Below are 24,072 nucleotides of genomic sequence, written 5' to 3'. Positions count from 1 at the left end.
TTACATGACAAAGCCGCCAATTCTGACACACGCCTGGCCGAAGCCAAGGCCAATAACATGACCACTTCCCACGTGAGATATTTCAAATCCACAGTTTTAAGTGTCTCAAACCAATGTGATTTTAAGAAACTCAACACCACGTTGAGATCCCAAGGTGCCACAGAAGGCACAAAAAAGGGGATGAATATATAGCACTCCCTTTACAAATGTCTGAACTCCAGGCAGTGAAGCCAGTTCTTTCTGGAAGAAAATAGACAGCCGAAATCTGGACCTTAATGGAACCCAAATTTAGGCCCATAGTCACTCCTGACTGTAGGAAGTGCAGAAAACGACCCAGCTGAAATTCCTCTGTTGGGGCCTTCCTGGCCTCACACCACGCAACATATTTTCGCCAAATACGGTGATAATGGTTTGTGGTTACTTCTTTCCTGGCTTTTATCAGCGTAAGAATGACTTCCTCCGGAATGCCCTTTTGCTTTAGGATCCAGAATTCAACCGCCATGCCGTCCAACGCAGCCGCGGTAAGTCTTGGAACAGACAGGGCCCCTGCTGTAGCAGATCCTGTCTGAGCGGTAGAGGCCATGGGTCCTGATATTTCTTGAAGTTCTGGGTACCAAGCTCTTCTTGGCCCATCCGGAACCACGAGTATCGTTCTTACTCCTCGTTTTCTTATTATTCTCAGTACCTTTGGTATGAGAGGCAGAGGAGGGAATACATAAACCGACTGGTACACCCACGGTGTCACTAGAGCGTCCACAGCTATTGCCTGAGGGTCCCTTGACCTGGCGCAATATCTAGTTTTTTGTTTAGGCGGGATGCCATCATGTCCACCTGTGGCCTTTCCCAACGGTTTACCAACAGTTGGAAGACTTCTGGATGAAGTCCCCACTCTCCCGGGTGTCGGTCGTGTCTGCTGAGGAAGTCTGCTTCCCAGTTGTCCACTCCCGGAATGAACACTGCTGACAGTGCTATCACGTGATTTTCCGCCCATCGGAGAATCCTTGTGGCTTCTGCCATCGCCGTCCTGCTTCTTGTGCCGCCCTGTCGGTTTACATGGGCGACTGCCGTGATGTTGTCCGATTGGATCAGTACCGGCTGGTTTTGAAGCAGAGGCCTTGCCAGACTTAGGGCATTGTAAATGGCCCTCAGTTCCAGAATATTTATGTGTAGGGACGACTCCTGACTTGACCAAAGTCCTTGGAAATTTCTTCCCTGTGTGACTGCCCCCCAGCCTCGAAGGCTGGCATCCGTGGTTACCAGGACCCAGTCCTGTATGCCGAATCTGCGGCCCTCTTGAAGATGAGCACTCTGCAGCCACCACAGTAGAGATAACCCTGTCTCCAAGGACCAGGGTATCAGCAGATGCATCTGAAGATGCGATTCCGACCACTTGTCCAAGAGGTCCCACTGAAAGGTTCTTGTATGGAACCTGCCGAATGGAATTTTGCTTCGTAAGAAGCTACCATTTTTCCCAGGACTCTTGTGCAGTGATGCACTGATACCTGTTTTGGTTTCAGGAGGTCTCTGACTAGAGATGACAGCTCCTTGGCTTTCTCCTGCGGGAGAAACACTTTTTTCTGTTCTGTGTCCAGAACCATCCCCAGGAACAGCAGGCGTGTGGTAGGAACCAGCTGTGACTTTGGAATGTATAGAATCCATCCGTGCTGTTGTAGCACTTCCCGAGATAGTGCTACTCCAACCAACAACTGCTCCATGGACCTCACCTTTATAAGGAGATCGTCCAAGTACGGGATAATTAAAAACTCCTTTTTCGAAGGAGTATCATCATTTCTGCCATTACCTTGGTAAAGACCCTCGGTGCCGTGGACAGTCCAAACGGCAGTGTTTGGAATTGGTAATGGCAATCCTGTACCACAAATATGAGGTACTCCTGTTGAGGATGGTAAATGGGGACATGTAGGTAAGCATCCTTGATGTCCAGGGATACCATGTAATCCCCCTCCTCCAGGCTTGCAATAACCGCCCTGAGCGATTCCATCTTGAACTTGAATTTTTTTTATGTATGTGTTCAAGGACTTCAAATTTAAAATGGGTCTCACCGAACAGTCCGGTTTCGGTACCACAAACAGTGTGGAATAGTAACCCCGTCCTTGTTGAAGTAGGGGCACCTTGAATATCACCTGCTGGGAATAGAGCTTGTGAATTGCCTCTAGCACAGCCTCCCTGCCTGAGGGAGTTGTCGGCAAGGCAGATTTGAGGAAACGGCGGGGGGAGACGCCTCGAATTCCAGCCTGTACCCCTGAGATACTGCTTGAAGGATCCAGGGATCCACCTGTGAGCGAGCCCACTGATCGCTGAAATTTTTGAGGCGGCCCCCCACCGTACCTGGCTACGCCTGTGGAGCCCCCGCGTCATGCGGTGGACTCAGAGGAAGCGGGGGAAGAATTTTGATTCTGGGAACTGGCTGACTGGTGCAGCTTTTTCCCTCTTCACTAGTCTGTGTAGAAAGAGCCTTTGACCCGCTTGCTTTACTGAAGCCGAAAGGACTGTACCTGATAATACAGTGCTTTCTTAGGCTGTGAGGAAACTTGAGGTAAAAAAATTTCTTCCCAGCTGTTGCTGTGGATACGAGGTCCCAGAGACCATCCCCAAACAATTCCTCACCCTTATAAGGCTCTATGTGCCTTTTAAAGTCAGCATCACCTGTCCAGTGTTGGGTCTCTAATACCCTCCTGACAGAATGGACATTGCATTAATTCTGGATGCCAGCCGGCAAAATATCCCTCTGTGCATCCCTCATATATAAGACGACGTCTTATGTTCGCAAAATAGTATCCCTGTTTGACAGGGTTACAGACCACGCTGCAGCAGCACTATCTGCAGGTCTCAGTCTAGTACCTGAGTGTGTAAATACAGACTTCAGGATAGCCTCCTGCTTTTTATCAGCAGGTACCTTCAAGGTGGCCGTATCCTAAGACGGCAGTGCCACCTTTTTTGACAAACGTGTGAGCGCCTTATCCACCCTAGGGGATATCTCCCAGCGTAACTTATCCTCTGGCGGGAACAGGTACCCCATCAGTAACTATTTAGAAATTACCAGTTTCTTATCGGGGGAACCCACGCTTTTTCACACTTCATTCACTCATTAGATGGGGGAACAAAACACTGCCTGCTTTTTCTCCCCAAACATAAAACCCTTTTTTAGTGGTACTTGGGATAATGTCAGAAATGTGTAACCCATTTTTTATTGCCGGGATCATGTAACAGATGTTCCTAGTGGATTGTGTATATGTCTCAACCTCGTCGACACTGGAGTCAGACTCCGTGTCGACATCTGTGTCTGCCATCTGAGGGAGCGGGCGTTTGAGCCCCTGATGGCCTTTGAGACGCCTGGGCAGGCGCGGGCTGAGAAGCCGGCTGTCCCATAGCTGTTACGTCATCCAGCCTTTTATGTAAGGAGTTGACACTGTCGGTTAATACCTTCCACTCTGGTGTCGGCCCACAGGGATCGACATCCAATTTATCGGCATCTGCTCCGCCTCCACATAAGCCTCCTCATCAAACATGTCGACACAGCCGTACCGACACCGCACACACAGGGAATGCTGACCGAGGACAGGACCCCACACAGCCCCTTTGGGGAGACAGAGTATGCCAGCACACACCAGAGCGCTATATAATGTAGGGATAAACACTATCACCGAGTGAATTTTCCCCAATAGCTGCTTGTATAAACAATATTGCGCCTAAATTTAGTGCCCCCCCTCTCTTTTTAACCCTTTGAGCCTGAAAACTACAGGGGAGAGCCTGGGGAGCTGTCTTCCAGCTACACTGTGAAGAGAAAATGGCGCCAGTGTGCCGAGGGAGATAGCTCGGCCCCTTTTTCTGACTTTTCTCCCGCTTTTTTATGGATTCTGGCAGGGGTAATCACATATATAGCCTCTGGGGCTATATATTGTGATTATTTTGCCAGCCAAGGTGTTTTTATTGCTGCTCAGGGCACCCCCCCCCCCAGCGCCCTGCACCCTCAGTGACCGGAGTGTGAAGTGTGTATGAGGAGCAATGGCGCACAGCTGCAGTGCTGTGCGCTACCTTGGTGAAGACTGAAGTCTTCTGCCGCCGATTTTCCGGACCATCTTCATGCTTCTGGCTCTGTAAGGGGGACGGCGGCGCGGCTCCGGGAACAAACACCAAGGACGGGTCCTGCGGTCGATCCCTCTGGAGCTAATGGTGTCCAGTAGCCTAAGAAGCCCAAGCTAGCTGCAAGCAGGTAGGTTCGCTTCTTCTCCCCTTAGTCCCTCGTTGCAGTGAGCCAGTTGCCAGCAGGTCTCACTGTAAAATAAAAAACCTAACAAACTTTCTTTCTAGGAGCTCAGGAGAGCCCCTAGTGTGCATCCAGCTCGGCCGGGCACAGAAATCTAACTGAGGTCTGGAGGAGGGGCATAGAGGGAGGAGCCAGTGCACACCAGATAGTACCTAATCTTTCTTTTAGAGTGCCCAGTCTCCTGCGGAGCCCGTCTATTCCCCATGGTCCTTACGGAGTTCCCAGCATCCACTAGGACGTCAGAGAAATAAAGGTTTATTCGAAAAACCAATAAAGTATAATTATAGAGATGTCAAGTATCTGAAAGGAAAACTTTGTGCGAGCTGGGAGCTGTGTTACTCCCAATCATATCACTGTGCGGTCCCCTCTCCTCTATATATTATAAATACCACATATCAGGGCCACCTTATCAGCTGTGTAGGCCCCTGGGCAAAGCAATGCACTGGGTCCCCTACCAATCCTCCAGCAGTAAGGGTTACTATCAGCAGCAGCTTTGATGTCCCGTGGGCAGTAAGGGGACTTACATCCTGCGCTCACCAAGTAGGACCTGGAGCAGTAATTTCTGGTAATTACTCCTTTACTGCAAAGATTGAGTGCTTTGGAGAACACTAAACTGTAGAAGGGGCATTGGGGTGAATGAATGAAGAGGCCCCGGTACATGACTTCAAGACCACGTGGTAGAGGGTGTTTAGTATGCAAGGGAGGAGTGGATAGTAGAGTGGGCTTAAAATTAATCATTTTCCAGTGGGAGGGCAGATTTCTTGACAGCAGATATCCAGCTCCTGAAGATTTACTTTCAATGGGATAAAAACTAGAGCCCCACCTTTAGGAGGTACTGGGGACTTGGGGATCAGAGCTCAGGAGCCAGAGCAATCCGCCAAAAGTATAAAACTGCATACCAGGCATGTGGAGCCATCACACTAGGGGCCTAATACCCCTCCGGGACCTTAGGGTAACTGCCTATTGACCCCATACAAAAAGAGGGCTACGCCACATATCCGTGTGAGCCGAGAGCAGTTATTCCCCTAATGCGTACTGTGCTGTCCCCTCTGCTCTATAGTACATATCAGTGTGAGCTAGTATAATGTCACTTCGAGCACCCCTGTCTCTCCAGTCCAGCCACATAACCCCTGGTATTACCTCTTGCTGCTTGTGTCCCCTCCAGCCAAAAGCCCTTTGTGCCCCCTGTGTCTATTCAGCATCCAACCCATGCCAGTCCCCCTGAATTTTCCTTCTCATTGAGAGATGTTTATCCAGATTCCAGAGAAATCCTGATGCAATTAGGGCAGCTGGGTACACAGGGCAGTCAAGCACACAGACATACAGGGAGGGACAGTTACAGTGCTAATGGCAGGGGGCAGAGCTTTGCAAAGGCAGCCGTGCATGTGCAGTAGCTCCCTTCATGGACATTTTACCCATCTTCTTGCGTGTGAGCAGAACAGTGAATGCTGCCCAATCAGAGCTAAGCTCCAATCATGGCAGATGGGGCAATTAACTCATCCAGCAATGGCAGTCCACATTCCATTGTTTTTAAAGCAAACTTGCGTCAAGGGCCGCATGCGGCATGCAAGTTTGACATGTCTGCTTTACAATACCATCTGACTAGAACTGTAGTGAAAAGAACACTAAACTATGTACCTTCAGTTTTACTTTTGGGGTTAGTAGACACATTTCCATCACCTAAAGATTGCCAAGTGGAAATGTGTTTTGTCCAAGAGCTTTTTCTTTATTAAAAATAAGTTTAAATTTAAATTTAAGTAGTAATGAGTCTCCCCGATGTCCCTCTCCCAGGCCAGCAGAGGAGACAAAGGGTGAATGGTTGAATGAAATTGTTAGTTTTCACCAGCAGATCACACCCAACATAGCTATTCAATTGTAGCTCCATTTGGATGTGATCGGCTGCTGGCACCAGCAGGGGGGTGGAGGGCTAAAATGTGCAGCAAGTGACTTGAGTGCTCAAATGTGACTTCATGTCACCCCCATTAGTTTACTTGGGCTTTGCTGCTTTATGCAACTAAATCCAACCCTAATGGGTGCGAAAACCAGCATCAATTAAGTATCGCCCCTGCGATTTCTAGTCTAAAATGTCAGGAAATCAGGAAACTGAATTCCCTCCATATTGTTTCTAGAGGGATTATAGATCAGGCAGCATCAAGTGCCAAAATGCTTTAGTTTTACTCAACACCATGAGTTATACAAGGAACAGACAGGGAACCAGGCTGAAACAATTCTCAATTTGAATATACTGTGTACAGACATATGCCACATTCTTTTACTAATACACCTAGGGAACCCACACAGCATGACACTCCAGTGTCAAATGAGCCACTTTAGACAATTTAGGATTGTCTAGATTAATGGACAAAATAAATAAATAAAATAAATAATAATATGCCTTAGGCATAATATTCATTCATAAACTTGAAGCTTGAAGACCACTTACCCAGTACAGCCCATAATTTCTGGTCCATCAAAAGAGAAGGGATCAGACTCGTCCGGTTCAGACCTCATTTTGTATGTCTTCGTTAAAACTTCATTTGTGAAGAACTCATTTGTATCAAAATGGAATTCTAAAGTGAAACTCTGAGGGAAAAGAAAGCAGCCTATTATAACCATTGTTACCATTTTTACCCTACTATTGAAAGTCAATCACATAGTAAGAGGTGGGCGAGAGAAATACATTTTCCAGGAACTCAAATACTAGTCTGATACCTAAACTATCAGTTGTTTAGTTCAACCAGTTAATCCAAAATAAAAAAGCCAAGAGTTCAGAGTAAGAATTAGTGTTGCACATGGTTAACTCCGCTCAACTGATGTATGTTCATTACATTTTTTATTATGTATCTTACCATAGGTTGACCAACATCTGAAAACTTCACTTTTATGTCTTTTAAGTGCTTCAGGATTGGCTCGTCATGCTCCTGTAATCAGAGGGATAAGCTTCTTACAAAACAATCAAAAAGACGTATTAAACACAGGTGTAAAATGCAGATTTATCGTCTGGACAACCCATTACTGTATTTCACATTACATGAAAGATTTGTGTTTAATAGAAATTAACTTAATGGTATTTCAAACACTTGTTGAAAGAGTGATAATGCGTATCTGACTTGTAAATGTACACTGCTTACCCAGCAACCCAAAGGAAATAAACCTCACGCATGTAAAGTATAAAACTGCATTTGAATCCACTTCATTCCAATTTGTTTAATACATCCTTTCTACACAAGGAAGGGACAAATTAAAATATTTTAGTTTAATCTTTTAACCGCTTGCCTTGCCAGTGTCTGCTGTGCTACTAGTTGGTCAGCCCTGTAGCTCTCTACCCAGCTGCTGCAAACATTAGCAGCCGCTTGGAAATGGCAAAAAAAAAAAAGTTTACATAAATATTGGATATTCTCTCATGTCAACCAAACTAAAACAGAATGCAATATAAACTTTTTGAAAAAAAAAAATTCAGTCGTGGTAAAGTTGTCAGAGCATCAAAAGTAGTTACGCTACACATGGTAAATGAAACCTTTCAACCCGATGTCAACCTCAGTCGCAAGACCGACAACACAAATCCAAATACACAATGCATTTACCACCACTACACCCAAGCAATACCAATATCAAATTTGATCCAAGCCATGTCAAAATTAGACATTACATTCACCAAAGGTTACCATATAAAAAATAGTTCAAGCAATTAAACAGTACTGTCTAAACTGCAGTTTAAAAAAAAATAATAATAATATGCTACAGCAGTGGTGACCAAACTTTCTTGAATTACAGCACCATAGAGTATCAATTTATCACAGCACTCAAAGGCCAAAATTGAGAAATTTTTTGGGGGAAAAAAGAAAATTGTTTTATATCTCCAGTTGTAGTGAGGGACAACATTTGCTTCTGTCTACACATTTTATGTAGTGCTTTTACACTAACCAGAATTATGAACTGGCCCTGGACCAACTAGCCAAGGTACCAGGGCACATTTTGGGAACCACTGTCCTACAGGATTCTCTTATTCGGACATAGTAACTGAAATGTGAGTAGGAGCCTCAGCACAGCACTAGGTGTACTTTTCGTCAGAATTGTGGAAAAGAGACTGTTTTGTTTGAAGACCAGCAATACATGTCTGAGGCTACAAGTGGCATCACTTGCACAATTGAACAAAAACACCCTGAATCCTTTGCAGTGACAAATATATATATATATATAATGTAGGTGGAGTCACAAATACAGAGCTTAACACAACCCAGTTTAAGAGATCCTTTGTAAGCTTATATTGGGCAGCTCCTCCTCTAAGCTGCAATATAGGAATCAGCAGCAGCCAATCATACTCTGGAGCTGGCCATACAGTGGTGGTAATATTGTATGTATGTATATATAAATAACGAACTTTGTGGTTAATACTAGGCAATAATCTGCAACATCTACAGTTCACTGTGTGGACAACTGCCTTTGCTTACACACTACGACTAAACAATGTTTATCTGCATGTTCTAAGCCTTCTTTAGAGTCTGCTTGGTTAGGATTTTAGGTTACATTTTACACCAGCAGTTTTATTTTTACCTGTGACTATAGCTAGTTAACAGCACTTCATTCACTACTTTGGCCACATGTAGAGGGTTGCAGTATTCCTTATTGTAGCATCAGTTATCCAGAATTAATTATTAATCAGTGACCTTAAACGTGTTGACAAACATACCTGGACCATGTCACTTAGCAGATCTACATTTTTAAATACAGTTAACCAGAACTCTGGAATTCCTTTTGGGTCTTCTTTTTCTTCATCTTTCTTTTCCTCTTCAAGCTTTGCTTTCTCTTTCAGATCCTCCTTGAGAAAAAGAAACAAACACTGCTAATCCCCAACATAACCAACTGATGCAGTATTGCCGACAGCATATCAATTGTTCATCCAAGATGTGCAAGCTAGCAGTAAAAAGCCATTTATATTTAGCTTGATAACTAAAAGAGCAATCTTTCAGAACTTGGAGACAATAGGGCTTTTCCAAAGAACATTCCCCATCTAATTTTGCAAGGGTATTTCAAGCTAAGCAATGCTTTCTAATCTGTATAAGCCAAGCTAGAACATGTTAACATTAACTACTAGCTTTCCATAGAGTGAAAGAAGTTTGTTCTGATTAAACCCCAAATGTACTGGATTCAGAAGTCTAGATTCCAAACTAAAACATATCATAGGGAAATTGGATGAAAGAAAGCCAGTCTGAAGGTTAGTCTTTGTTACAAATTAATTTTTTTAGCTAGAAAAAAAAAAAGTAAGAAGTTACTCACTGAAATTTCTTCTTCTTCATCTACTTTCCACTCGCACTCCTCTTCTGTGGGCTCATATGTAGCATTTATGATCTCGCTTCTCTAGGAAACACAATTGAAGCATATGTAGAAAATACAATATTTGGTACGGTGTATTTAAAAAAAAAAAAAACTGCCTTGTCATGTTTTCCCCTTAGGATGCAGGGAGAAGACCAACACAAGACATCCCTTGCTCTTCCCTCATACACAAACACTTAGAGCAAAATAAAGAATGACCACAAATTTTCCTTCAGCAGTAAAGGGACAAACTTAATTGAAGAGTAATGAAACGAAACCTGAATGATTTTCTTAACACAGTAGCAACAACTACACAACTGAACATACTGGCCAAAGTACAGACATCAGTAAGGAACCAGCCAATAAAAAGTCACTGAAGTGTGGCAAGAGGATTGTAACCAGTGTGTATAGAAGAATAATCATGGTCAAATTGAAGGATGTTTGTGTCCCTTGTCTGACCTAACTGGTGTGCATGATGCGAGCTGAAGCAGCCACTAAACTTCTAGAGCATTAACAATGGGCGGTACCCTATTACCTGAGGTCATTGACTGCAGGTAATTAGTGCGCTGGGCTAGCCAAAAACAATCCCCAGAAACAGCCCTGTTTTTGCATGTACCAGTCTCCTTCCAAAAAGTTTTTTTTACTGTGATCTAAAAAAAAAAAAATTAACTAGTAAAAGTGCAAAGAAACCTGACATTTTTCGCACCCAATGTTCTCTCATACCACCTAATGTGTTTATTAAACATTTAAATAACCTACATCATTTAGATGCAGTGTTAAATAGATCTCTGTTCTGTATAATGTTTTAAATGGAGACTACTTGATTGGGCTCATGCCTGGACTACTCAGCCTTCCAGATGTCTGGTTTTTGAGTGTGGTCACTTAAACAGTGTCAAAACCACTTTTGATACTTACAAGTCAACAGCACAAGTGTTCCTATGTTTGGCACAAGAGGCCAACAATGTAATAATGCCTGAAAGAGCACCAGTTATTCTGACCTTAAAAGATTCTCAAGGGCCAACAGGTCCAAAGCATTGTATAGGACCAAGGGCGTTTTAAGAGGGGGCACAGTAGGCACCGGCAATTGACAGAATCTGTAACAGCTATACAAGGAAGGAGACAAACCAAACTTGTGCCTATGGGTCCTAAAGAAAAGGTAGTCACCAAGCTGTGTTCTTGTTTAGAAGTAGCCCGAGAAGGCAACCTTAAACCAAAGCATAATTCAATTGTGTCCATGGTGCTCTTAGAGAAAATAACTTTGTTTGGGTCTTATTCTGGCGAAGAAGCTAACTTGCCCTCTGCCACCCTACTCTGCATTATAATTTGAACAGTCTACAGTTACAGTCCTAAAAAGTGCTCTCGAAGAACAAACTATTTGTTTGGAAGCATTATGTCAATGTTTGGAGTAACAGCGCTGCATTAGGGGCTGGCCACTACTTTAGCAAAATCAGTAGTTAAGATTACAGGCAAGATTCAGTAGCTGCGCTCTTTGGAGTAAGATTTTGAAAACCTCCATAAGTTGATCTCCCTCAGACTGCCTTTAGCTAACCAAGCAGCACACAGACCCCTTCACCCACCCCCACAAAAACACAAGTACCTTGTCAAAGAGGGGCTGATATAAGTCTGCATACTTCCTCTCCAACGCATGGACCTCCTCGTAGAATTTAGCTTCAATCTGTGCACACTTTACTTGAAGATTTTTAAGCGCATTTACTCTTCTCTTTACTACTTTAGGCAAGCTATGGGAAACAAAGCATTGGACTAGAGTTTAGATTTTCAAACTGTCAAAGGGGGTCTGGGACTCAAGGTCGACATGGACAAAAGGTCGACACAAGTTTGTTTTTTTGTGTTTTCACCATAATGTGACTGGGATCCCCATTTAGTGCACTAAATTGTAGTCCATGTGGATCATAAAGTATGAAAAAAGTTCAAAAAATTAAAATTAAAAAAATGTAAAAAAAAAAAAGAAGACTCGCATCGACCTTGTTCATGTCATCTTATTTCAGGTGTTGACCTAAGTGGTGTTGACTTTTTGTCCTAATACAGTCAAAGAATATATTTGCCAGCAAATACTTAGAACTTCAAGCTAACTTACAGCCCCAACAGTTGCATATAAGGGAAAACCAATTTAGACTATTGTACAAAAAAAAATTCAATAATCCAAATAGAAATGATCCAAACCGTATTTAAAAAAAAAAAAAAAAAACTCCCAATATTCCAATACTTCACACTATTTGGAGGTCTAACAGCTGGATTTAGTTTTGAGGAAGAAATTTAACTCAACATGACTGAAGTCTACACACAAGTTTTGCCTCAGCACTACCAAGTCAAACGGCACTTACATGTTGTGTAACAACTTATGGCGCATAGACCAAAGATGTACACCTCTGTACCACTTCAAATAACTGCAATTCTAAAATGACTAAAACCTGAAGCAGAAAGTACAGAGTAACCCTGCTCCGTTAATGGGCTGGTCATACTCCATGCTCACCGAGTCACCAGTATTTAGGAGGACTAGAAAGCATCTTCAAACAACTCCTTTAAAGACAGCTTGAGAGACAACTTAAGAGTTTTTCCTGAACATATCAGGAACATTAATTAATAATAATAAATAATAAATATATACACACAAACTAGAGGGCACTTCAAATGTTAACATGCCTGCTGGTTGTTCATACAAAATAGGCACCTGAAGCAGCAGTTAAATGGTTTCTCTGATCATATGACCATTAGTATTGGCAATCCCATAAGCACCATCTAAAGCGGCTAGGGCTATTTTTGAAGGACCCTTTTACACCAAGCTGCAACCCTGGTAAAACACTCAATAACCCAGGGTATTGAGATCGTGAAAAAAGGGGCATCACTCTTCCAGCACTGCTGCTAAAGTTTTGGTGGAAATTGTGGTAGGCCATGCTTGGCTAGGTCACTGCATAGCACATGACGTGTCACAGGTTGCCTATCCTTGATTTAAGGCATAACAGGGGAAAGGAAACTTACCTTTCAATGTATCCTGTAGGAGTACCAACAAGGTCATCTAATCTTTCTTGAAGAGCAGCAAGAATCTGTGGATTCTGCATCATTTGGGCAGTCAATTGTCTGGCTGAAATAGAAGCACATATTATTAAGCATACTCCAGTAACCCACATACTAAATGAATGAAAGTTTGCAGATGTGCACACCACTGCAGAATTATATTCAAATTAATATAGAAGTTAATAGGTCCCATGATGACTTGTGTAAAGATAATTTTTGACCATTATCTTCATACAGTCCATATTAAAGTCACCATCTGGTCCAAGGACAACCTGAAAATATTTGAGGCCCACTTATCTAATAGGAAGAAATTTGTTTTCCAAGCAGATTTAGAGACCATTTCTAGTAAAATGAGCTTTAAAAAAAAAAAAAAAAATTAGTAAACCTATATTTGATGAACATGATCTGCATAATGACGGAAAATTTCTAGAGTAATGGGCCTACACATTTGTCGATCCGCCGCCGAGTTGCCAGACGGCAGATACAGGCAACCCGGCGGCAGGGGGGGGGGGGGGGGGGGGGCAGTGAAGTTTCTTCACTCTCCCCTGTCACCATAGCAGTGCAGGCAAATATGGACGAGATGGTCCATATTGGCCTGCATGCACAAGCAATGGGGCACCAGGGCTGTGCATTGTTCACCGATGCCTTCTGCTGAAGGATTTGAACGGTATCTCGTTCATTAATGAACGAGATCGTTCATATCTTTCAGTATTCTCGTCCAGTGTGTAGGGCCCATAAGGGTGCAGACTGGTGGGAAAAACCCGCAAACTGACTGTAGCTGTAATAACCGCTTAACACTCACCTCCTTAGCAATAGGAGGCAGCATGCTTTCCACAGAGTACATGTATTCTCCATATGAGTGTGCAACTATGTCAGTCTAGTTCCTGCAGTTTCATTCTAGCCCTTGTAGCCACCAAGCACAGCACAGTCAAAACCATGTCTCTGCACTGTTTAAGGGAAACCCCATAGCATTACAGAAACCTATCAGTGAAGGAAAGCCTACAGAACCTTGTTAGGAGCCCAGATACCTCTAGTCTGTCAGCACCAAACACTAGGGCAACACTGATCAAACAGCAAGTTGTAGATCAGCTGTCAGGTGAAAGCAACATTGAAACAACCGGTACTGCTAACAGTTAACTTTGATAGGTCTGGACACAATCCCAGGTCTCTGTATAAAGCAATGGCAGACTACAGTAGCAATGGCAGACTACAGTAGCAATGGCAGACTACAGTAGCAATGGCAGACTACAGTAGCAATGGCAGACTACAAAACTTGAAAAAAAGGGGCTAGATAAATTCCTAATGGTTAAGGTTATACAGGGTTATGGTGGGTAGATCACGCACTGGGGGAAAAAAAAAAAAAAGAAGAAAAAGGGGGAATATACGCAACAGCTGACTTTCACAACAAATACAATTAGCCGTAAAAATACAGTGTAGAGTCCACAAATAGGTTGAACTCAAAGGACAGGTTGTCTTTTAACCTCAGAAACTATGTTACTATGTAAAATGCTGTACACCAACTATATACCATATTTTGAGTCCATTATCTTAACTCAAAGGCAAGTGAAACTTGCAACTGCTCCAGCATCACAAGAAGGTAACCTTTATATAGGCAGCTGTTTAGCATGATGTATTCTGCCAGCTATGACTGTGGTGGTTATGCTACAATATATAGTGCATCACCATCAGGACATTATCCTATTAAATGCGGTACATTACCGTGGGTAATGGTAACGCCTGGGGCTAACCTATTAGCCCTGATAAGCCAGCACGAGTGCAGCTTATCAGGGATTGTCACCTGCGTCAGCAGCACACCAGTGGTTTCCACACAGCTCTGGTCCCGCTGCCCCGTCACATGCAGCTACATGTCCCATGACCCCTGCCTGGCCAGTGCATCTGAGGCGGAGGAAGGGTATGTATGATGCTGTGGATCTTGGGTGTGAATGCTAGCTCCCAGGCACCCTCTGTGCAGTCCCCAGCTGCTGCTGCATGCATGGTGTGCTGACCGTAGGGGTCACCACTGCATATCGGGAATTTTGTTTCACCTGTCTCAGTCAGGCGGGAACAAGATTCCCAATAAGCGCAAACTGTGTCCTTGGCAGCAAAGACATAGGTTTTCCTGTACCTATGTTTTCGAATGAAAAACTTTTGCTCCCGATGCTTCATTGCAGGTAATAGGATACCGCCCTTAATATACATACTCCAGTAAAGGTGTATGGTTCTCGGAAGTTTAATCACAGAATATCCAGTAGCAGCAGACAAATACATTTTTAATGAACCGTTTTGTTCTTGAGCCACAGGTTAAGAAGCTAATGTCTAACAGTACCAACTACCCATATGAAGTACATACTTGAAAGGAACATACAAATTGGTGGCAGTTTTGTACTAATTAATGTTCAGTTAGTGTCGGAGGGTATGGAAAGTGTACTAACAGTCCCTTTTTAATGGGAAGCTTTACACAACCCTTCCAAAAGCATGCAGTTGCCAAGAAGCAGGCCAGTCTCTGCTTTTTAAATCTGCACTCTTGATACCTTTACAGTTAGCATCCTCCCCAGTCTCCTCCTCTTCAACTTCTTCGACATCTTCCATATCCTGTTGATCAAGTTCTGTCTCTTTGCTGTAAATAGAATCATGCTATTACCAGTCTGCTTCTACCTTAGCAAGTTTACAGTGCATAATTTTCAAACAGAAAAACTGCTCATCTTCCATCTCTGTCACATTTGACAAATAGGGGGGATTCAATTGTTAGTGCCAGAAGCTGTCACTCCTGGGCACCTGACGGAGCTATTCAATTATTGCTCCTGTCAGGAATGTACAGCTACTAGTGCTGTCATTTAAGCTCAAACCCCCGGGGGTGGTAAGTTGAAGTGTGCCAAGATATCTGTTTGAGAGTTCAAATGGTACTCCTGGTTCATTACTTTAGTCAGGTTTAGTCGCTTTATGACACTAACTCGACACTAATGGTGCGATAATGAGCATCTATTGAATATCCCCCCCTGTGATCTCTTGTTATTTTTAAGAGATCGGGCAGCGATAACTGAATCCACCTCCCCATAGACTCAAAGCCGACTGCTGTTCAGCCTGGGCATGTAAAAGCCTGCAACCATGTACAAAACAGCACAGAGGCTGCAAAACCACAAAGAACAATTTTTTATAATAGTTTAAGTTTCTAATAGAGAACTGCAAATTCTGTTGCACTTTACAATTGCAACATTGACAAATAAAAACCTACCTAAGTCAGGTAGGAAGGCCCCGTTCACATGCTTACAATCTATTTGCCATCTACCATGCAAGTCTAATTAGTAAAGTATAATTGATAGTTTACTGAAAGCACTCTTTAAATAAGTCAGTTGAATGTCTGCCACATACAACAGTAGTATTTTAGAGTTTACCTAAAACTTACTTGATAAAACCTCTTACTGCCATTTCAGACTGGGAGAAGAGTAATGTAGCTTTAGATCAGGCAGGCAACTCAAGTCTTCCATACATGTATAGTCATTTTTACTTGTCCCAGGGGGTGCAATAATCCCTTACACAAAAGGGAATTCAAGTAGTTGATGGGTTGCGCCCACTATAAACAGTAAGTATGGATTACCCTGCACGGTAATCACCAAGGCATGACTCCACATCCTCAGGTGTTGAGATTTTTTTTTTTTTTCGGGGGGGAGGAGGAGGAGAAGACACACACACTGGGAAAACCCCTGCATTATACACAGGATCAGTGGGTTAGCATGCATTAACCCCCTTATTTACTATAGGACAAAGGTTATTTAAATGAAAATGTATTGCAATTGGGAAAGGAAATACCGGGGTCTCTTTAATTCAATGTAAATTGAAACGCACAAGAAAGGAGGTCCTAGTGCTATCCAATTCAGCACGCTGTTAAGTCTCACTAGTGGATTTCTATCAGACAATACTGTTTTGCACCCTGATGCAGGACAAAGCATCGCAACAGGGCACTTAATTTGGAGAACGCCCATTCTTGCGACTAACCACCATAATTAAGGCACGAGAAGAGGAATTAACAAAAATAACAGTGCACCGAATTGAATAACTCCAGTAGCTTTCCTGGCACTACCCAATTTGCGCTGAATTGAATCAAGGCTAGAGGCAAGTTATAGTTTATGATTCCCTGGCCAACTAGAAACTATGCTAAAGCCAAGCACTATGATTGAGCTTGGCTTTAGCCTAGTTTGAGATCTAGGTTGTGCAAACATGAAAATCATGTTCATGCAGGCACTACCTATGGAAACAGGCCTCATCTGGCCGTTACTGCAGATGTAGAACTCCAATGATTGCAGTTCAGCTCTTTACTAGCACACACATCTATGTTAAGTGTACACATGGTTATTGCCAATTTTGACAGAGGCCACCCAACCTCAGAAATTAGCTAACCAGTTACCCATGAGATTTTAATTTTCCCCAGTGTGATGTTAGTGTTAGAGAAATACTAGCAGAATATGTAATAGAAGGCATTTCTATTTGGGACGTCAACAATGGTTATAAAAAAATGCTGCAGGCCGATACACCACACGTTCCTGACCAACTGTTAAAAGGCAATTGTATGAAATTATACTACAAATGGTCAAGTATTTCCTTAATTGATAACTAAGGTGTAGAATGTAGTAACAGCAAAGGAATGCAGTCCTCTACACCAACAAATGCTACAATTGTTGGCTATAGCATATATGCCAGCAACAGGTATTGTTTGCTTGGAGACTTTGCACGTAGGAAGAATCAAGTCTGTTGACTAGCTTTAACCAGTCATGTGTTTTAGAGCTAAACGACTGCTCCATCAACTAAAGCAGGGATGGGGAACCTTTGGCCGCCCAGCTGTTTAACTACACATACCAGCATGCCTTGCTACAGTTTTGCTAAAACTGTTGCAGGGCATGCTGGGATGTGTAGTTTAACAGCTGGAGGGCCAAAGGTTCCCCCAACCCTGAACTAAAGAATTACAGAACTAGAAATGCTGAATTCAAGTATGTTTCACTTGAGGTTGCAAGTGACTGAGTTGTTGTGTCACACTTTAGACTGAACAAAGTCCAAACATTGTTTTGCATGCACCAATACTCCTATAAATGGCATTAGCCTGGGTCCTAGACTTAAAGGTGTTCAACTTGAAATAAATGTCCCATACCAATTTAGGACCCATGTATTCATTTTGATTGTATACCCACCTAGGAGGCGAGTGTACCAATGACCAAGCACTGCAAATAATCATCAATTGCATGGGAGCAACTTCATGTACCACCAGACCCTTTCCATTGGTGTCTCCACATAGCATGCATTTAGTGTAATAGTACAGCACTATGTACACCTCAAATAAGTAATGAAATCATCAAGTATCATCTAGACCAGGGGTCTTCAACCCGTGGCCCGCGGGCCACAGGTGGCCCGCTGCTATGGTTTCCATGGCCCGCCGACGCGCCCACCCGCAGCGCACATATGAACACAAAAAAAAAAAAAATTTTTTTCCCTTTCCCGGAGTCATGTGACTCCCCCGCACTGTCACTGGTTGCCTGTGAAGAAGGGGAGTAGCTCCTCTTAGGCTGGTCAGTGGTCTGGTCACCCTTACTGTGTCTCCCTCCCTGTGTCTCCCTCCGCCTGCAGTGTTGAATAGGTGGGTGAGAGCGGCGGGGACCCGGCTGGGGGGGGTGCGGCAAGTTACCATTGAGAGCAGGGGGCAGTGCGGGAACCCAGCGGGCGGGAGCGGAGGGGGTGCGGCAGCATGTATGCAGCCTGAGCATGGCTGTGTGCGGCGGGGACCCGGCGCGGGGGGGGGGGGGGGGGGGGCTGCGGCAGGAGAATAAAAGTGTATAAGTGTTGAGGGCAGGGGGCAGTGCAGGAACCCGGCGTGCGGGAGCGGCGGGGACGGGGGTGCGGCAGCCTGAGCATGGCAGTGAATAAATTAGTATTGAGGGCAGGGGGCGTGGCGGGGGACCCAGCAGGGGGTGTATTAAGTATTAAGAGCAGAGATGGCAGGGAGCATGCTTTGACAATGCTGCTGTCTGTGATGGGGAGGAGGGAGGGTATGATAGCACCTATGTCTTGACATAGGCGCTATCATACCCTCCCTCCCCCCATCACAGACAGACAGCAGCAATATTGTGAAAGCATGCCCACATTATACCCACCAGTCCAGTGATACTGCCGTATGAGTCCAGTTCAGTGCTTACAGACCAACATCTTGAGAATACTCTGCGCATAGCGACTTCTAACATTGATGCCAACATCGACAAGCTGGCCAAGCAAAAACAATGCCAAGTTTCCCACTGATATGAACTTATTATAATAACAAAGGTAAAGTAGACCATGTTTCATTCATTAAATTACAATAATTATCTTTTGAAGTCTTTTTTATGGTCTTATGAGTCTAGAAAAGGTCTCATTACAATCATAAATTAAAATTTAGATTCTAAATACCGCAGTATAGCTTAGTGGCCCTCGGCTTCGTTTCATTTTTTTATGTGGCCCACACTGTCTTAAAGGTTGAAGACCCCTGATCTAGACATTCTTATACCCAAGCAATTGTATGCAAAATGTACATTCTGAACTGCCATTTGAAGGCAAAAGGGTCTTAACATAATACAGGTTGAGTCTCCCTTATCCAAAATGGTTGGGACCAGAGGTATTTTGGATATGGGATTTTTCCGTATTTTGGAATAATTGCATACCATTATGAGATATCATGGTGATGGGACCTAAATCTAAGCAGAATGCATTTATGTTACATATACACCTTATACACAGCCTGAAGGCAATTTAGCCAATATTTTTTATAACTTTGTGCATTAAACAATGTGTGTACATTCACACAATTCATTTATGTTTCATATACACCTTATACACAGCCTGAAGGTCATTTAATACAATATTTTTAATAACTGTGTATTAAACAAAGTTTGTGTACATTGAGCCATCAGAAAACAAAGGTTTCAATATCTCACTCTCACTCAGAAAAGTCCGTATTTCGGAATATTCCGTATTTCGGAATATTTGGATATGGGATACTCAACCTGTAAACATCCATGCTCAATCTAAAAATGGCAGAAAAATTACTGCAACACTTACTTGTCTATGTTAGCCATTCTGTATGGGTTTCAACACCTAGGTGGAAAAAGAAATACATTAGATGTCTATGTCTTTATCTGAAACAAAAGAAACCCTACAAAGCAAATCAAATATCCCTTTTACATACCCACTTATCAACTGAGACCCCATGCTATGCTCCTCCTACCACCAGTGATAGGTGGGCTTTCAAGCAAGTTTGACATATAGGGTGCGATTCAAATGATTTTTTGGGTGGCACCCACTAGATGGCACTAAACGGAGATATTAAAATGTAGCTCCATTTGGGTGCGATCGGCTGCCTGCGTCTACATATCAGCTCGCACCTGCCAGGGGTGGAGACCTGAATTGTGTGAAAAGTGATCCATTTGGGCACCCAAACGGCACTTTTCCTAATAGCGCCTATTACTTTAGTCGGGTTTAGCCACTTTATGCAGCTAAACCCAACACTAATGGGAGAATCAAATGTATATCGCCCCCTGCAATCTCCCCTCACTTTATACGGAAGGTTGGGGGCAACATTACAATTCCTCCATGAAATGCATTTATTTTTTTATTTCATACAGGATTTCTATTACATCTTATTTGGTGAAGCACAAACTAGAAGGTTGTATTACTGGCATTTTGCAGATCGCAGCCTACGCCTGTTACACGTTGGGGGGTGATTCAATTATTCTCCTTTATTAGATATGATGGCCATAATGTGCTGGTCCACAACATTACATCACGGCCAGCAACAGCAATTGTATTGCAAGTACCAAATACGGAAGATGTGAGCAGCAGTGGCACATTCCGCTAAGTTGAACTGCCCCATGAAAGAAACCTGTTTTAGTCTGAAGTACTAAGACAATCTGAGCTATTGAAACACAGAAATTTGACAGCAGATAAGAACCACTTGGCCCACCTAGTCTGCCCTAAACATGTGCATGCACACACTAGGGTTCATTTTAGGTCAGCAATGGTGGGAATCAAACCCATTACCTCAGTGCTGTGAGGCAGTAATGGTAACAATTACACCGTCCACACTGCCCAAAGGCCACACAGTCTCCGGCAAACTAGAACAAAGGAACCAATCCTACATAATAAACAGCTAATGATACGCCTCACCTCTATGGTGGGTAGTCAAGTGTTTTGCACGTCAAGGCCACTAGATGGCACCCAGAGCAATTCAAGTGTTGCTCCGCTCCATATTAAACAAGAAACTTTTGCAGCACTTATGCAAAGTCTGAGTTCTTACAACAGAAGCAATGTCACCTAAAATCAGAATACTATGTTGCTCTGTACAAGTTAAGCACTAAGCATGTACACAATATTTTTGTCCTAAAATTAAATCTATGGTTCAAAACCACTTTGGAGGAAAGTTACTGCTTGCCAGACACAGGCTTCCATCAGGTCATTTGATGGCAGAGTGGGAAGAGGTCAATGGAAACATACATGAGAGCATGTTAAAGCTCTGTTCCCTACCTAGTGACTGGCGGCCCCTGTACCGACACCATACAATGCAGAAACAATTGTCTGAACAAAGCACACTTATAAATATTACATTTCCTATAGCCTGCCAGTGATTGTGATGTATGGGAATAAAATGGGGCACTCCATCATGACTAGATTCCTTCTACGATTATCAGCTAGAGTTTTGTTGCCCCAGGATATTAGAGATCTGCGCATTGATATGATTGAGTTGAGCACTATACCAGACATCACAGCCTGACCAACATCAAGTTTAGTAACAGGTGGCAAAGTTAATCAAAATCCAGGCATCGCCTCATCCAATGAGGATTGCTTCCATTATGATCAATTGGTTTTGTTAGTGCACTTGGAAGTGGACAGTAGGGAGGCCAAACCAAGCAACAATGATGAAAGTGTCAATAAATAAAAATAGATCTGGGATTTATCCTGTACATTTCTTGACACATGTAAAACCATTAAAAAACACACTTTAAAGTGTTTATTTTAGAATGACAGTGGAGATAAACAAAGGTCCCAGAATTAATGAACCTTCTGCAGGGTGTAATCTCACATGCTAAATGCAAAGCTTGATTTTAAAGAGTACTGGATTTAACAAGAGGCCACCAACTTAAGTTTGGTCTTCACATCCCATTTTATAATAGTGATGCACCTTGTGTAAGCCACTGTTGCCATGAACACAGTTCAACTATTGTTAAGGCTAAACACAAGTTGGCTGAAGAACCTCTGATGTCACCACCACATGACCTGCTGCAGAGGGGAAGGAACAACATCAGAACATGGGACTCAATGTACCCTTGCTCCACTTGCACCTGGATTTCTAAAGGGGGTAGGGGATATGGATAGCGAAAGTGCTAATCTGCAGGCCTAGCTCCTCCCCTGACATCAGAGGTCCTTTAGCCCACTTGGTTCTAGCATCTACTGTTCTATCAAGCAAATCACTGGGTTAACACACCCCATCGATGATTAGGACCATTTTCCCTCCGTGGTCACTTCACGTATAGTAGCATTTTTGGGAGCAACTGTTCTCTGCAACAGACAGTAGCGATGCGTGGCTACACACCAAGATTTACCCAACATTGAAAACTTAGCGAACGCATGTAATGTTGTGGCGGCACAGACAATATTTCTCTAAATGAGCCTACTCCCAAACAAAAAAAAACTTTCAAAGAACCCCAAATTAGGCTGAACACCCACTGGCATGAGACTACCACTTCAAAGGCATCAGTCATAGAACTAGAGTTTGTCTTGGAGGTCAGACAGTAATCAACAGGGCACACACCACATTCTCTTGCAGTGGTCAGGTATAAATAAAGCAGCAACAGCCTGAAGACACTAGCATAGACAGATATGAGCAAGTCCATGGCCGTTTGTTTCTGGCGATGTGGGGGCACAGTGAAGCACTTTAGTGCTCAACACTTAAGCGAGCCCACAAACATGTGGTTACAGTCACTGCTCTTATAGACAACTGTGCTCTTGTCTCATAGCATTTCAGGAAAGGATAAAAACAAGAAAAATATGAACATTGGGCCTGATGTACTAAACCTTGAAAAGTGATAAAGAGGAGAGCGATAAAGTACCAGCCAATCAGCTTTAGACTGCTATGTGGGCACTTAGGAGCCCTCTGAAAAATGACAGGAGCCGGTTGGTGCTTCATCACTTTTCATGGTTTAGTACATCTGGCCCACTAGGTGTAAGCGGTGACACAGGACGTGACATTACGGCTAGGGGCACTAAATGCTTAATGCGTTCTTAACAGGGAGTGGGGCATGAAGTTACTTATTACAAACCAGCTAGTGATGGAGGATGCAGCTATGGCACTGCAGTAACCGGTCCTGCCGTCACTGCCTATACGGCTTGCCGCACACAGCGGACTCATCGTCAGGCCACCGCCCGGCCAGCTGTGGGCCGCGGACAGAACGTGGGGGTGAGAGCAGGAAGCAGAAGCAGGAAAGGCCGCACTGCATCCGCCGCTGGGTGCGATGAGCCTCAGACACGTGCAGGGCCCTGCTGCAGCCGCCTGGCACCACGCACACACAACACAGGCCCCGCACTGCCAGGCTGCTGCCCCGGCTGGATCCCATGACCCCACCTGGCGACCGCAAGCCTGACATGTTAGCGGGCCGCGGCCTGTGTACGTACTATGGTGCGAGAGCGGCCTAGGATCGGGGTGTTACCAGAAGCCCCCGGGTGACACATGACAAAGCTCCCCGGATCACGCCACGGGCCCATCCACATCACCCTGCACCGCCGACCATACAACGTGCGGACCGGATGACGGCAGACTCCGCCCGCTCAGGCAATGCTCTTACCGGGGTGACAGAGAGAGGGATCCGCCGCTGCCGCCGCGCAGTGCTGTCAGGAGCAGGGAGGGAGGGAGCGCCCCTCTGGGATGGCGGCAAAAATAATAAGAGGAGCAATGATCCCGCCGCTCACGCTCATATAGATCAGGAGGCGTCAGCACGTAGTCTCCCCCCCCCTGTTTCCATGGCAACGAGCGTCGTCTGCCGCCCGGTTCGCGCGCGTCTTTGGAGGGCGTGGCCGGCGCGTGCAGATGTCTGAGCTGTCAGTCACACAGCTGTGTGTAGGGGAGCGGAGTTGCGGTCGCAGGTGAGGCGTTGCAGAGTGCGGCCGTTGCTCTCCTCTCATGGAACTTGTGTCTCATTTTCAGTATGGCAGTTCTAACTCATCCTGCAATGGGAGTTTATACGCTGAGTGTATGAGAGTGATGCATATTCACTTCTCCACAGCAGCACCGCAGGAATCCCGGGTTCAGCAGTAACATTATTCTCTTGCTCACAGTAGCCTGTGTTTCCAATGCTTCTACATAATCTGTTTTCTGACTGCAGTCATGTATGGTCTGTGACCAGAGCCAGATTAAGGTCCACATGGGCCTGGAGCTA

General features: G+C 44.1%; 1 protein-coding gene across 2 annotated transcripts in view; it reads right to left on the bottom strand.

Moving 5' to 3' along the window:
• NAP1L1 (nucleosome assembly protein 1 like 1) overlaps positions 1–23,596 on the bottom strand; it is a 30,425-nt gene extending 6,829 nt beyond the window's left edge. Inside the window, exons 1-9 of one of the 2 annotated variants that reach the window (XM_063927430.1) lie at positions 23,482–23,596; positions 19,706–19,741; positions 15,163–15,248; positions 12,596–12,698; positions 11,196–11,337; positions 9,563–9,643; positions 8,976–9,104; positions 7,135–7,206; positions 6,729–6,868 (exon numbers count right to left, since the gene is read on the bottom strand). In XM_063927430.1, coding sequence (XP_063783500.1) covers positions 6,729–6,868; positions 7,135–7,206; positions 8,976–9,104; positions 9,563–9,643; positions 11,196–11,337; positions 12,596–12,698; positions 15,163–15,248; positions 19,706–19,722 — 770 coding nt within the window. In that variant the 5' untranslated portion in view covers positions 19,723–19,741; positions 23,482–23,596. The remainder of the gene's footprint in view (positions 1–6,728; positions 6,869–7,134; positions 7,207–8,975; positions 9,105–9,562; positions 9,644–11,195; positions 11,338–12,595; positions 12,699–15,162; positions 15,249–19,705; positions 19,742–23,481) is intronic. The other variant, XM_063927431.1, reaches the window with a different exon arrangement.
• Positions 23,597–24,072: the final 476 nt, after the last annotated feature.

This window comes from Pseudophryne corroboree, chromosome 6, assembly GCF_028390025.1.
Source record: "Pseudophryne corroboree isolate aPseCor3 chromosome 6, aPseCor3.hap2, whole genome shotgun sequence".
NCBI lineage: Eukaryota > Metazoa > Chordata > Amphibia > Anura > Myobatrachidae > Pseudophryne > Pseudophryne corroboree.
The sequence above is the reverse complement of the archived record's forward strand: the minus strand, read 5'-3'. Positions and strand labels throughout refer to the sequence as shown.